The sequence below is a fragment of the Mesoplodon bidens genome, assembly GCF_964165515.1.
Source record: "Mesoplodon bidens genome assembly, chromosome: 5".
In the NCBI taxonomy this organism is placed as follows: Eukaryota; Metazoa; Chordata; class Mammalia; order Artiodactyla; family Ziphiidae; genus Mesoplodon; species Mesoplodon bidens.
This window is the reverse complement of record NC_138161.1, coordinates 131,599,304-131,615,372: the sequence shown is the minus strand read 5'-3', so window position 1 is coordinate 131,615,372 and position 16,069 is coordinate 131,599,304. Positions and strand designations below refer to the sequence as shown.

The 16,069-nt window shown below is 45.7% G+C and overlaps 1 protein-coding gene across 3 annotated transcripts in view; it reads left to right on the top strand.

Moving 5' to 3' along the window:
- GYG1 (glycogenin 1) overlaps positions 1-16,069 on the top strand; it is a gene marked incomplete at its 5' end in the record, with an annotated part of 39,787 nt that overhangs the window by 22,049 nt on the left and 1,669 nt on the right. For all 3 annotated transcript variants that reach the window (XM_081236102.1, XM_081236103.1, XM_081236104.1), the window contains one exon: positions 14,145-14,364. In XM_081236102.1, coding sequence (XP_081092228.1) covers positions 14,145-14,364 — 220 coding nt within the window. The remainder of the gene's footprint in view (positions 1-14,144; positions 14,365-16,069) is intronic.

Genomic DNA, 16,069 nt, shown 5'->3' with positions numbered 1-16,069 from the left:
GAAACTTGGCTGTAATGGGAAGAGGCCTTGATGTTTTTCATCACTTTATGTTTGGAGTAACTCAGAGGGCACTTAGCTGCCTGTGGGAACAGGTTCCCCTCGGTTCCTGGGGGGCCTGGCCCTCTGATGAATCGTCTGTGGGTCCTGATCAAGAACACTGACTGGGGACAAACTCAGCCTCCGCCTCATACCACCTGCTGAGCCTCAGCTCTGTAAGAGGAGGGTGTGAACAGCTCCCTCGGTAGTCGTGGTGCAGATGACACAAGACGCTAGCAGCAGTGTGGTGTCAAGGTCAATAGCAGGGCCTGTGGGGCTGGCCCGCCTCACTTGACATCCTGAAGAAGCCACTTCCTGGCTGCTCACTAGTTCCTGAACTTGCAGTGTAGTGGACACTGGGCTTGCCGCTCAGCCGTCTGCCTCAGCGTCCTCCAGAGGTTACTGTGAGACATTCACGTGAAGAGGTAAGAAGAGAGCCTGGCCTACCCTTAGTAGGTAGCAGGCGATGGGTCCCCTCTGTCTGGGGGTTGGTCTAGCAGTACGAGTGGTCCCTCAGCCAGAGAGGCAGGGCCCGCGCCCACACTTCTGCCATTTCCCTACCGTGTGGCTTAGGCTCTGGGCCTCAGGTCTGCTGGCATGCAAAACGAGGCGGGAAATAGTCCCTTCCTCGTCGGGCTGTCGGGCTGGAGTGAGTTCACACGCATAAAATGCTCGGTGGACATGTGTTGTTTTGGGCAGCATGCTTATTTTGCACCGTTCCTGGTGCATTTCTAATTCAGCAACTCATAGAGCCTAGTAATAGCGCTTGTCTCACGGTGAGGGCCTGGGCCCTGTCCTTTAGCCTCTGACTCATTTGTGTGGAACCAAGGAGATGATTCAGGTTTCGTGAGCGGAGGCCAAGCTGTCAGATGGATCCTGAGACACAGCCGTTGAGCAGCGACGCTCTTCGCTGAGCGGGGCTGGGCGCTCTGATCTCCATCCCGCGTGGGCACACGGCTGAGTGAGCAGAAAGCAAAGTGCCTCTCACTCCTCCTATTTCATTATCCAAAGTCCTCTCTAGAAGCCTTGCCCCCCCCCCCCTTAATGAGCATGCCTGGCTTTTTGTGGCAGAAATACTTCCTTTTCGGTTCTTTTGTGGGCAGACTGTCAGCGTCCCCCAGATAAAGAGGACAAGTATCTTGTGTTCTTTCCTCCCTCCCTGTTGTCTTGGCATATGTCTCTGACATGTTACACCCTCTTGATTCTCTTCCCTTTCCAGAACAAAACAGGCAGACTCTCAGACATACCAGCTGTGGTCTGTGTAAAGCAAACAGAACGGGATTCACTATCAAGGGATGGAATAGGAGAAGGATTATTTTCTCCTCTGGTCCTCGGCCTTCTAAAGTACAAGCCTGTCTTGCTTGGAAGTGTGGCCTGACTCTTTTTTTCTTTTTTTTTTTTTTTTTCAGTTTCAGATGTACAGCAGAGTGATTCAGTTACTTTTTTTGCAGCTTGTCTTCCAGTATAGGTTATTACAAGATAGTGAGTATCATCCCCTGTGCTATACAGTATATCCCTGTTGCTAATCTTTCTGACGAGTAGTAGTTTGTATCCGTTAATCCTAAATTCCTATTTGTCCCTCCACCTCCCCTTTCCCCTTTGGTAGCCATAAGTTTGTTTTCTGTGTCTGTGAGTCTGTTTCTCTTTTGGATATAGATTCATTTGTATTATTTTTTTGGAGTCCACATACGAGTGATAACATAGAGTATTTGCTTTTCCCTGTCTGACTTACTTCACTAATTATAATGGTCTCTGTGGGCCTGAAATTCTTTATGAGCCTTATTGCCTCGTAACTCACCCTGCCAGTTTGAACAGCCTTCCTGCAGACCGTGGTAGCTTGACCTTCTAGAACTGAATTAGTCTGTAAGAGGGCAGTTGCTTAATTTAATTGACTGGATTCAGCTGAGCAAGCAAAATGGTGAGCGTGCGAAGGAGATAGACTCATTAGTGGTGCGAGCATTTCTAGCCCTCATTCCACTCAAGTCTGCGCGGCAAGCCTGTGTGCTGAGATGAGTACGTGGGGAGACGTGAATCTGACATCCTCCCTGTTGGGCTCAGTTCCCAAACGGCGTTGACATAGAGTTTAAAGATTCGTGTTTTTCATGTATTGTGGCCCCATTTCCCCTAGGGTTCATTGGGACTCCCTCTGATTTTCACCTTACTACCAAAGTTGAACATATTGTCCCTTTAGTGATACCCTGGTTTGCACAGGCCCCATTTGCCTTTATTTTATTTTGACAAAGAACAAGAAGCAGGTGGAACAGAGTTAAGTAATTTGGGGGCAAGATAGACTTATTTGCTGGAACCTCGGCCGCCTCTCAGGAACCCAGTTGTTTCTATATCCTCTAAGTGAATTTCCCGGCAAAATGGTTAGGATGGTTTCTTCTTCCTGGCTCAGGAAACGAGTGCGAATTTTGGAAATCTGCTTGGTGTACTGCCACGTAACCGTAGCATAGATGACGCACTGGGAGGTTAGGAGCAGCTCCAGCATTAGCTACACATCCACTGGCGTGTGGCCTGATGGGAGTTAACGCTGCCTCTGTGCAGCTCGCCCTGAGGGGTGTCAGCTCTTACAGTTTGGGGATGAAGCTTCTCAAAGCGATGCCTTGGCCTCGCCCCACTGCTGCCTATTTAGGAATGTGGAAACGAGATCACATAACTCATTTTCCCTTCCCTTTGCCAGAGAATCCTTTTGTTTTTCTTGCAGATGTCTGTCTCCAGAGACATTTTTCCTTACATTTCTCTTACAGTTGGGAAGGGCTGAAAAGGCAGACAGTTACATTTCTTTTTTGTTTCAAGTTAACATAAAATTCAAGTTAACCAAAAACTTTAAGCTGAAGTAGACGGTCATGAACATTTGGGCTGCCGTGGCTACTCAACCAAGAGCCCCGTGCGCTGCCGGGAGCTCAGCGTGAATTCACAGTCCCACTGTGGGGCTCAGGGTAAGCTGGGTGGCCTCCGGGACCGAGTGGCTCTGTGGTGTGCTGGCCTTCCCCAGGATAGCACGGGTGGTGGCAGGTAGAATGAGACCAAGGAGGGGTTTAGAGGCTTCGTGGAAGGAGTCGAGAGTTTGCCTCACCAACTTGTAGCAGCCATGTGCCCTGAGATCACCAGGGCAGTATTTAGATGCCCCAGAATCTTAGCTCCTTGGATATCTTAGACCGACCGGCGTAGCCTCTTGCTGTTACCTGAAGTTTCTGCTAAAGGATGGCCTGACATGAATCAAATTTAGCATGAATTGGAGCTGCGGACGTAGCATATCTAAAGCCTTTCCCTACACACCACTTGTATGTAGAGAACAAAACACAACAAAACACAAAGGAAAACACACTTATTAGTTTTAGCACTTTGAGTGGATGCTTCTGAAAAACAAAAGTAGTAATATTTTCTGTAATAGAAGATCCTGTTTAACACAGCCTAATTTGAGAACTAAAATGCTTGGCTTAGTAACTTTTCAGTTCGTTTGTAATATATGCGTTGAGAAACAAGCTCATAAATGCATTTCTTTTTCTTTTCTTTTTGCGGTAAGCAGGCCTCTCACTGTCGTGGCCTCTCCCATTGCGGAGCACAGGCTCCGGACGCGCAGGCTCAGCGGCCATGGCTCACGGGCCCAGCCGCTCCACGGCATGTGGGATCTTCCTGGACCGGGGCACGAACCCGTGTCCCCTGCATCGGCAGGCGGACTCAACCACTGCGCCACCAGGGAAGCCCATAAATGCATTTCTTAATGAAGTAATATTTCTGAAAGTGCCTAGCATAATGTTTGGGAAATAGCAGCTTCTTAGTTAATAGTCATTTCTTTATGTTTTCTCCATCTGGAGGGCCTGTTTTATCCATGTAGCATAGAATTTGGCTTGTGCATAATGTTAGGCAGAATCTCATTAGTCTTTTTAAAATCAGCCATTTAGTTCCATTTTTACTTTCTGTTAAATCCACTGACTGAAAGCTGTTCATGTCATATCATGCTATATAAATGGGCCTAAAGCAAAGGTAAAGGATTCTCTGGTATTGCCTCAAACGGCCATACAAATTAATTGGTCAAATTGATTGACCACAAAGCTTGATTTACCAAATAATTTCCAAATAAATATTTTAACTTACTCTTTTACTTGAGTTTAAATATGATCTGAGACCTGGCTTGGTAGAATCTCAGAAACTAGATCTAGAAACCCAAAGTATATTTTTTCCATTTGTTTACTGCTTTAAACGTTTCTGAGGATATTTATATCTATTATTTCTTTCCCAGGAATGTGGCTTATTCACTAGACCTTATCAAACCTCTTTAAAATCAATATTTTCCAAGGGCGAAATGGAACCTTTAGTGTCCTAATTTCTGTTGTTCTTGTGTGCTTCTGATTTGATTGTTTTTCCTTGATCCCTGAGACACCCTTGGCTTAATCTCTCTTTGGGACTGTCGTCACTGAAGCCATACATTTTCTGTGTTCATTTCTTTTCACACTCCTGCGTCTTCACCTAAAGCCCCGAGGAGCTGTAGTTTGTGTAGCTTTTATTTTTTCAGCCGTTTGTTGGTCCAGTCACTGTTCATTCAACCTGAAGCATGTAGAGGGTGCCTCCCATTCTGCTCACCGAGGACCACAAAAATGAATGAGGACGTTGTAGTCTAATCAGCCTGGCAAATGCAGGTTGATTGCGCCCCATCGTGGTTTGAGTGTTGAAGAATCAAGTCTGTGGTTTCACGGATGTCTTCTTTCTCCTTTCTGGGCGTTAGTGATGCTTGTCAGGCCCCAGGCGCCCCCTTTCTCAGCATGGCCATTGGTTCATTCTGACGTCACCTCTGAGCGTGTATCACATGATCTGTCCTCACACCTTACTGATGCTGCCTATTCTGCTGCCCGACCTGGGTCCTCATCACGGAGGAGGAAGCTTCCACGTCAGAGCCATCCCAGCCTTCAGAGGCTGGTCTGACGATAGGCACAGAGGGCACGGGGAGTGACATCTCATGGGCAGGAGTCGGCTTGAGAAATGCCGTCTCCGCAGGAGAGGGAGCTCGTGGGAGGGGAAGAGGGTGGAAGACGCACCCTCCTCAGAGGTCTCAAGCTGGTGGGCCGCAGACTCTATTTGTCCCACAGATTTATTTTGTTTTCCTTGCATAGTTTTCTTTCTTTCTTTTCTCAGTTGTTACTGCTTAAAAATGAGGCAATTTCACAAGCTCTTTTGAAAAATCAGACCTTTGGTGGGATGTGGGAGAAGGATGTCAAAGATGATTGTTACGAGTATGGGACCTAAGCAGGTGGCATGAAGGAGCCGCCGTTTCCTGAGATGGGGAAGATTGTGAGCAAAGCAGGTTCGCAGGGGCAGGGACTGACCAGAGACATATCAGGTGTATTAAGTTTGAGGTGCGTATTAAACATCCTGGTGAAAATGTGGAAGAGGTAAGTAGCTACAGGAGTTGGGAGTTCAGGAGAGAGACTGGGTGAGACATAGCTCTGGAGGTGTCAGCATATAAGTGATATTTATAGCCAGGAGACAAGATGATAAAACCAAGAGAGTGGTTATGATAGAAAAGAGTCCTGGAGGCTGAGCCCTGGGACAGGAAAATGTGGAGCAACCAGGAACGAGAGCCCGAGAACAGCAGGGCAGGAGGAGACCCAGCAAAGTGAGGTGTTGCACAAGCCAAGCAAGAAAACGTTTCCGGAAGGGGAAGCGATCCCTCTGTGTCAGATGCTGTGATAGGTCAGGTAAGAGGACAGCTGAGAGGTGGCCCTGGACCTAGAATGTGGAGGTCACCGGTGACTTGGGCAGGGGCATTCCTGGTGGAGTGGTGGTGGAGGACAAAGCCTGATTGCAGCAGGTCCCAGAGAATGGAGAACTGGAACTCTTCTGAAGCCTTTTCTTTGAAAGGGAGAAGGGAAGTGGGTTGGTAGCTGGATGGGGGTGTAGGATCCAGAGAGGGGGTGGGATGGGGGTGGTTTTTTAAAGGTGGGAGAAGTTACAGCACCTTTGTTGTATTGATGGGAATGATCAGGGAGGGAGGGAGAGAGCACCAGTAATGCAGAAATCTGGAGGGAGGCTTGCTGAGTGACGTCCTCGACTAGGTGAGGGGATGCGTCCTAGTGCACAAGTGGAGAGGCTGGCTTCAGATAAGAGCTAGGATGGTTGTGTGGGCCCAGATGCAGGTAGGTGGCTGTATTGTTTTAGTTGAATGAATGAATGAGCGAGCAGTCAGCCCGGAGAGACTGAGAATGACACACTACCCCTAGGAAAGTCTCCCTAGTGGCCTGGCATCATGAGGCTTTCCCTGCTGCTTTGTGACCAGAGGCCAACCTGGTAGGTTGGCATAGTTGACTAGGTCCAAGTTGAGGTTATTAAAGTCTGGGTTTGAGTACTGTTGTCTTTGTGATTTCCAGGACACAGTTGGGAGGGTTATTTAGCTTGAAAGGCAAGGAAAAACCGGGTGGGTCCCTGGAGGCCACCGTTGTTTGCTGCTAAGTAGCAGCTGTCTTCTGCTGATAGGAAAAGCACTTGCCCCGTGGACCCCCCTCACCAGGTCCACTCTCTGCATGACCAGCACTCCCCCCCACCTTGGGCACTTGGGTTTATGACTCTTGATTTTAGACTCTGAGTGGGTAAGAGGAGGAATTTTTTGGTGAGAGAGGAGAGGTGGCTGATTGGCTGTGAGGGTTCGTGTATAAGAGGGAGCCTGCGAAGGTACGAGAGTGAGTGGCCGCGGGTCAGAGAACGTGAGTCACTGAAATGGGCAGAGGATGTTTGGCGTGGCTGCCGTGTTTCCCAGGGAGGGGTCGCAGCAGCAGTGCTGCATCTCTCTTCCTTGGTACCTGATTGAACATTGCACACACAGAGCTTCCCGAGAACTAAAATCGCTCCTGTGTGCACTGTCGTGGATTAGTTCCTTTTCTGCTCTGACCAGTTCTGTAGTCTCATCCACACGTTACCGGCTGCGTTTCTCAACTGCTAAACTAGTCATGAAAATTCTATCTGATCTTTTGGTAACACCAGGTCACAGGGATTATTTTAACGGCTAACATAAGCACTATTATTGCTGGCTTGGGTTCAAACTATGTCTTGTGATCTGGACGTCACTTTTGAGATTCTATCAAGTTAAAATTAGAACACTTATTTTAAGAGATGTATGCAAGCTGAGACAAATCCCCGTTAGTGGGTCAGAATGAATGGCTCTTAGTAATTTAGAGACAATTGTGACATGTACCTGACTTTTTTTTTTTCCTGGCTGGTAAAATTTGGTGGGTGAATCAGGCAGTGAGTCAGTGAATCTTCTGGTTATCCTTGCTGAGAGTTGAGGTCAGTCGAACTTAATCTTCTGACATCAGCATTTCCGCTTCTTGTATGTCGGCCGCTTTGCTTTTGACTAAAAAGGTGACATAAGTTCTGACTGTCGTACCTTTGGTGAGAGAGAGAGATACCAGCAGAGTCATATCCTGGGTTAGCCTTCTCTAAGAAACAGCCCCACCCCTGGTTTGCATTTAGGCTAAATTATTCTTTTAAGCAAGAAGTAATTTTCCCTTTTACTTATGGCCTGTGCTCTTACTTATTTCATTTTGACATGGTTATTTTGTATTTTTCATAAATGACTAAAGAATAAATTGATTGAAATGGTAGAAAATGATTTTAAAAAACGTCCCTCAGGGAACATGATTTCGACAAAAATAATTACATGAAATCCATATCTAGGTTGATGGAAACTCTAGATGCAAAAACTAAGACCTTTTGCTCATCTTTTTGGCAAACAAAGTGTTTTATTCTGAAAGCTAATGGAGCAGGACGTTCAGGCTACTTGGTTGTGTAAACAAACACCATTCTGTTTGTATTGTGAGAGTGTAGTTAGATAAACTGTATAACTCATAACCCTTCACATGTGGCGGCCAGTGTTAGGCCTAGTAGGGCTGCCCCTTGTATGGAGTTACCAGGAGCACCCTACTGGGTGAGTGCCTTTTGCCCAGCTGCCGAGAAGGTACGAGAGTGAGTGGCCGCGGGTCAGAGAGCGTGAGTCACTGAAATGGGCACAGGGTGTTTGGTGTGGCTGCCGTGTTTCCCGGGGAGGGGTCGCACCAGCAGTGCTGCATCTCTCTTCTGTCTTCACTTCCTCCTGCCTTTCTGTCTGAGCTCCGTGGTTCCCACTCAGCAGCTGCCTTTCTTCCCCCCTCTCAAAGGGCCCTTGGGCTGACCAAAACCTTCACACGCAGTGACTCACCAGGCCTGCTCTTCTCATAAAGCGTCCTTGCTCCGAAACTTGTCTTTCTCCCACCCCTTTTCATTCCCGTAGGTCTGTCAGGTAGATGGCACTTAGGTTCAAGTAACGCCTCAGTACCTAAAACGCAGGTTCCTGTTCCTTACTGTGCAGAAATAGGGCTGACCGTGGCCTGAACCCGTGACATCTGAAGCCCCCGCATGAAGCCTGTAAGCCCCAGCACCTTCCCGACTTCCTCCCTCGTGCACCCCTCTGCCGTCAGCCGCCTGAATCCTCAGGCTCTTCCTGGTCGGCCCCTCAGTACCCTGGCCCCAGTCATTTTCTCAAGAAACCTCTCATCCTGTGCATTTTGCGATCTGTTTTGTTGCTGGGATTTGGGGAGCTGTTGGGAAGGTACCTCACACCGTGCAGCCTGCCTCTGCTCACCTCTTAACCCTCCCCACCCTCCCCCCATCTTACTGGCACCCAAGGAATTCCTCGCCTTTGAGCAGAAAGGGCAGTTCTACCCACATTTAGAACCCTTTGAGATCTCAGTTTCTACCTCTAACAGACTTATGCTAACACACATATATGGAATCTAAGGGAAAAAAAAAAAAAGGTCATGAAGAACCTAGGGGTAAGACAGGAATAAAGACACAGACCTACTAGAGAATGGACTTGAGGACATGGGGAGGGGGAAGGGTAAGCTGGGACGAAGTGAGAGAGAGGCATGGACATATATACACTACCAAAGGTAAGGTAGATAGATAGTGGGAAGCATCCGCATAGCACAGGGAGATCAGCTCGGTGCTTTGTGACCACCTAGAGGGGTGGGATAGGGAGGGTGGGAGGGAGGGAGACGCAAGAGGGAGGAGATATGAGGATACATGTATATGTATAGCTGATTCACTTTGTTATAAAGCAGAAACTAACACACCATTGTAAAGCAATTATACGCCAATAAAGATGTGAAAAAAAAAAAAAAAACTTTCTTAAAACCAAGACTGCTCGGTCGATGAAAGGACTATCCAGTGGATAGAATTTTTCACGTTGTTAGGGTGGAATAGGTAAAGAAGGTAATTTTGAGAAAGGGGGTCCTTCCCCTGGCCACAGAAGGTGACAGTGATTTAGCATTTAAGAAGCACTTAGGCATCATGGATTCATGAAGGTAGAGCCCAGGCCTGAGCCACAGTGAAATGCAGGGTGTGGACCGTCCGCAGTGGTGTTGCTGTTGCCATGCAAGGAGAAGGCCACGGGCCACGTGGGGAGGAATCCGCCCGGCACGAGGCCAGTACCCAGGGAGGTGGCCGAGGCCCCTGAGCCAGCTCGGGGCACACACAGAGCCAGAGGCCGGGGTGTGCGCTCCCGCCTCCCGCAGAGGCTGGGCCGTCTTGCGGTGCAGGCGTGTTGGCCGCTTTGCAGCGGCATTCTACTGTGGATTGGACCGTTGTGCCCTTGCTCTGCATTCACCCTGGGAAGGCCCTTAGACACTGCCCAGCGCAGTCCAGTTCTGGGTCCTACGAAGCACCGCCGTCTGTTTCTTAGTCTTGTTTCCCCCCCTTTCCCCCAAACTTTGTGCAAACTGTATCCCTCTGAGAACAGTCTTCAGACAGTGCTAAGTTGCTTACTTTGGAGCTTTCTTTCCTATTCATTACTTTCTGCTGCTCTGTCCTTGACTATACTGGGGGTGTTTCCAGGGCTCATTTCCAACTTTGATATTGACCGTCTGTAGGCAGGGAGTTAATCTGTGAAGTAACAAATGATACTCTCAGGTGATGTCCTTATGATTCTGGGAGTGTCTTACAAGTACAGCCTAGTTGTGGATGAGAACCTTGGCTCTGGAGCCAGACTGCTTGGGTGGAATCCCAGCCTTGTCACTCACCAGCCATGTGATCCTAGACAAGTTAACTTCTTCCTGCCTTGGTTTCCTCACTTAGTTGTTTCTGGAGATTAACTGAGGTGAACCATGCAGATGTTAACCAGTGCCTGGCACATGTGAGTACTTAATATAGGTTAGCTGTTCCGATGACTGCTGCTTAAGCAGATGTGAACTGTCGGGAGAGTGGGCTGGAAAGGAATAAAGTTCATGCTATATTCATCTTTTACACGGGCCTCTCACTGTTGTGGCCTCTCCCGTTGCGGAGCACAGGCTCCGGACGCACAGGCTCAGCGGCTATGGCTCACGGACCCAGCCACTCCGTGGCATGTGGGATCCTCCCGGACCGGGGCACGAACCCGTGTCCCTTGCATTGGCAGGCGGACCCTCAACCACTGCGCCACCAGGGAACCCACTATATTCATCTTTCATCTTAATTAGTGTTGCTACCTCTCATGGCTCTCATGTAAATGACTGCGTGTGACGTTCAAATTAGGCTCGGCAGGTCATGGCTTGAGACTTACTGGCCAGTTAATAAAGGAGACGCAACCAAGTGTTGTTGCTCCAGGCAGGGAAGTCAGGGCAGGAGGAGTGGATGTCTGAGGAGGTGGAAGGGGCACCTCCTCTTTCACATGTGCTCTATTCTGGTTTTAGGCTTATGTGTACCACTAGGATGAGGCAGTGCCTGTTGTCCCCGCCCATCCCCCCGCCCCACCAGCACGCAAGTATCAGGTCTCTGGGATGGGTTCCCCCATCACCATTAGACCATTTGTTGAAGGCACTTCTCTCAATCCTGCTCATCTTTCTCAGCCTCATCTGAAGCCTCTTCTGAAAACCTCCACCTGCAGTAATTGCTTTGGAATGTCCATAGCCCTTAATGTCAGCACTGGCCTGCTGGCCCCGACTTGTTGCCTTGCTTGTGCTACTGTTTCTTATTTTTATGTAGATGACTCATCTCCATGTTTGGATAAAGCCTCTTAGGGTTGCACACTGACCACAGTATAGTGCCTTACACGTAACAGTTGCTTATTTAATTGACAGCCCTCTCTATGTACAGATTTGAGCATTATGATTTATCCTTTTAAGGATAACATTGAGAGTTCTTTGTGTATATGTGCACAAGTATGTGTGTGCATGTAAAATGGACCACGTGTATAAAATAGAGAGTAAGCTTGGGGGTGTCAAGTATCCACTTCATCTTCAAAAGAAATGCACTGGAGGATAGTTAGTTATCCTTAGGAGGAAATTTACAGTAAGCGCACTTTTTCTTGCATGGTTTTGGAGTAGCAGCATGGTAGGATGGTAAGAGCTTAGGTTTAAGAGAGGGGCAAAACTGTGCCGAATCCCATCTCTGCCACTAAATAGCCGTATGGCTCTGGACAACTCACTTAGCCTCTAGGAGCCTCCATTTAACACATTAGTAAAATTTACCTGGCAGGACGATTATTCCCAAATGTGTCCTGAAAGAATTGGGGCCCCAAACATAGTAAACTGTCAGATAATGATAGGTATATAACAGGTCTGTGACATTAAAAACAAAACAAAAAAAACTTAAGAAGATAAGAAGAGTTACATAAATAGAGTTTGCATTGTTTTGAACTGTACGTCATGCTCAAATATTTCGGTTGCCTATAGGATAACTCCACTTAAGATCTGACACTTGAGCCCAACACCCAAGATCGGTCCCATTTTACCTTTCCCTATCAAAGCTTCCTCTTTGGCTCTAATTGGAGGACACTCGGTCTGGTACACACATGCTCACCTGATACCTGCATCCCCCTGCCTACAATTCCCTGTATTAGCACCAGCTACCCAGCTCCTATCTGTTGGACAAATTTTAAGTCACTTCCGCTATCTCAGCACCGCCTGCCCCACTGACCTTAGCTTTCAGTGACCTCCTTGCTTCTGAATTCTTAAGGCACTCACTGTTCCCATCTTCCTTTTGGCACTTGTATTCACCTTTATCATTATTTCATTTTACATGTATAGATTTTCTCCTAGCCAGAACAGGACCATTCTTTTTTTTTTTTATTAGTTTCTGCTTTATAACAAAGTGAATCAGTCATACATATACATCTGTTCCCACATCCCTTCCCTCTTGCGTCTCCCTCCCTCCCACCCTCCCTATCCCACCCCTCCAGGCGGTCACAAAGCACCGAGCTGATCTCCCTGTGCTATGCGGCTGCTTCCCACTATCTATCTACCTTACGTTTGGTAGTGTATATATGTCCATGCCTCTCTCTCACTTCGTCCCAGCTTACCCTTCCCCCTCCCCATGTCCTCAAGTCCATTCTCTAGTAGGTCTGTGTCTTTATTCCTGTCTTACCCCTAGGTTCTTCATGACATTTTTTTTTCTTAAATTCCATATATATGTGTTGGCGTACGGTATTTGTCTTTCTCTTTCTGACTTACTTCACTCTGTATGACAGACTCTAGGTCTATCCACCTCATTACAAATAGCTCAGTTTCGTTTCTTTTTATGGCTGAGTAATATTACATTGTATATATGTGCCACATCTTCTTTATCCATTCATCCGATGATGGACACTTAGGTTGTTTCCATCTCCGGGCTATTGTGAATAGAGCTGCAATGAACATTTTGGTACATGTCTCTTTTTGAATTATGGATTTCTCAGGGTATATGCCTAGTAGTGGGATTGCTGGGTCATATGGTAGTTCTATTTTTAGTTTTTTAAGGAACCTCCATACTGTTCTCCATAGTGGCTGTACCAATTCACATTCCCACCAGCAGTGCAAGAGTGTTCCCTTTTCTCCATACCCTCTCCAGCATTTATTGTTTAGGACCATTCTTAAGTCTTACTCTTTTTATATTATGAGATAATATAAAGTGTTGTGTATTTAGTGAAATATAGTGTATATACAAAAGGACATACAAAAATGTTTAGTGTTTTAAAACACCTTCACCACCCAAGTTAAGGAATGGAACATAGCCAGTATCTTTGAAGCCCCTTTTCGTCTTGCCCATCACAGCTTCCCCTTTCCTCCCAAGATAACCAATATCATGAGATTTACATTGATTACAGTTTTCTACTCTTTAAACAGTACTTTTTTTTGTTTTGTCCTTATGTAAGTAGATTCATATGTATGTATTTCTATTTGAATTTGTATAATTTTTTTCAACGTATTTTGAAAAGTCATCCTTTTTCTATGTGATCTGGGTAGCTACGGTTCATTCATTTTCACTGCTATATTGTATTCTATGATATGAATATACCAGTTGTCCTTAAAACAAAAACAGAATGGATAACCATCAAATTTCAGTGACATTGAACAGTCAGCATGTATTTCTTGCTCATATGTTACTGAATAGTCTGGGGCAGCTCTGATCATCTCAGCTGAGTTTGGAGCCAGGCCACAGGTTTGATCCACATCTCTTGTGACTGTCTCATTCTTCTGGAACCAGCAGGCTACCCAGGGTACATTCTTCCGCTGGTAGAAGTTGTAGCTTCTCAGGGAGGCTGAACAGAAACCAGCAATGCTATTTTAAGGCACACTGCCACTCTGCCCACATTTCATTGGTGAAAGCAAGTCATGCAAACATGCAAATATCAGTCAGGCAGGAAAGTGTACTCCCCCTGTAGAGACTGGGAAAAGGCATGAACGCTTGCTGAACAGTAATCTAAAGCGTAGTCACTTCAGTCGTTTCCAGTTTATGACTGTTTCAAACAGTGCTACTGCTGTGAACATTTTGATGATGTTTCCTGCTGCACACGTGTAAGAGTTTCCGTAGGGTATGTGCCTAGGAGCTGAGCTTCCTTCTGGGTTGTAGAGTGTGAGCATTTTCAATTTTACTAGGTAATATCAAATGGTTTAACAAGTGGCTGTACCTCTGCTATCTATCCACGGTGGATCAGTGTTGGGTTGTTGCACTGATCCCCTGCTACTTTGGGATTTTGTGTATACTTAACATATAATTGAATAATTTTAGAAGTCTAAAATGGTCTCAGTGAGCTCAACTTTTTTTCCAACCACTGCTTCAGGATGGAAGGTGAACTGTCAGTGCTCAGAATCCACTAACTGTTTCAACTTGTGCTCACTTGGCAGATTTGGTGCAAATGCCAAAGTTGTGCATTTCCTAGGACGAATCAAACCGTGGAATTATACTTACGATCCTCAAACAAAAAGTGTCAGAAGTGAGTCCCATGATCCCACTGTGACTCATCCAGAGTTTCTCAACCTGTGGTGGGACATCTTCACTACCAGCGTTTTACCTCTGCTTCAGCAGTTTGGCCTTGTCAAAGACACCCGCTCACACGTACACGTGGTAGGTTCTGTTTTTTTCCTTCAGGTAATTTGATGCTGTATTTTTTAAAACTTGGTATACTAGTAGAGATGGAATATTTAGTGGTATTTTGAACAAAGAGATAAAGTAAGACTTTGTGGAAAGAAAACGATGTCCATCTTAGAGTGGAGAAATATTACCAGCAAAGATTAGAGCAGAAGTAGATTTTGTGGCAAATTTCATTAGACCTGGGAGCAAAGGAAAGGTTTTTAGAGGTTTAGATGGATGGATAGATAGATAGATAGATCTATATAATATATATATATATATATATATATATATATATATATCTCCATATAACTATAAAATTCTTAGCCCATTGTCCTAAGATTGTAAGATTATTCCCCAAAAAATAGTGGTTTACAAAAACAAAGAATGCCCCATTTCATGTTTTAGAAACTGCAAGTATTTAAATATACCTATTTTATTTTTGCCATCCGTGTAGAAGAATATATTCCAAGTGAAAATGACAATAACATGAACATACAGCAAATACTTTTCTAGGATTATTTTGATTTGCCATGTTTTACTCCTCTGGTTATATTGGATCTTGAAAAATAAATCTTTCTGTAAGAGGAAGATGACATTAACATTTACAGTAACAATTCTGACTTTAAAGGTCTTCCTCTGAGGTTTGTTCTTTTGGAACGATTGGAAGAGAATGAGAAATTAAACTTTTATGTTACATATTAAGATACAAAGAATAAAACTGGGCTTCCCTGGTGGCACAGTGGTTGAGAGTCCACCTGCTGATGCAGGGTACACGGGTTCGTGCCCCGGTCCGGGAGGATCCCACATGCCGCAGAGCGGCTGGGCCCGTGAGCCATGGCTGCTGAGCCTGCGCATCCGGAGCCTGTGCTCCGCAACGGGAGGGGCCGCAATGGTGAGAGGCCCGCGTACCACAAAAAAAAAAAAAAAAAAAAAGAATAAAACTGAATGGGTAAATTATAATCGTCTTAACAGATCAGTTAATTACCTTACTATAATTATAAGAGACTATAAGGTTATAAGAGATCCTTCTCTTTGCTGTGGTATAGATTTTAGCCATTTCACTTATGAGCACTTGTGCCAAAATATAAAAAGGAGAAAGGGAAAAATAACTAACACTTACATTCTTACACTAATTGCTTTATATGGACCAGGAAGTAATACTTATACAGTACTTGAAACATTGCCAGGTACATATAGTAAGTGCTTAAGATATCTATTCTTATTTAACCCTTATTATAAGCACTCTGTCAAGTAAGTATTATTTTTGTGAATATCCCCTTTTTATACATTAAAATTATCTGAGGCTTAAAGAAGTTACATACCTTCCTTTAGTTATGTAACAGACTAGTCAGCAGCAGAACTGGGACTCACATCCCAGTGTGAGGGGCGGCTGTCCTTATGAAAGCACTGTGAGCAGAGGGCTCTGCAGGAGGGTCCGGGTATCATTCCGGTGGCCTGTGGAAGCAGAGGCAGGACTAGTCCCAGGGAAGGACTTCACGTTGCCTCAGCTATGATGATATAATCCCGTGGAACCTACCCACATACCTTGGAATTCCAGGATATTTAAATACATATATACTTAGAGCAACACAAACAGCTAATCAAACATTCTGTTCTACCATTTCCTCTGTTAAAAACAATACCTGTGTGTATTCATTTGCCTTCCTTTTTCTCTAAGCTTTCCAGTACTATCACA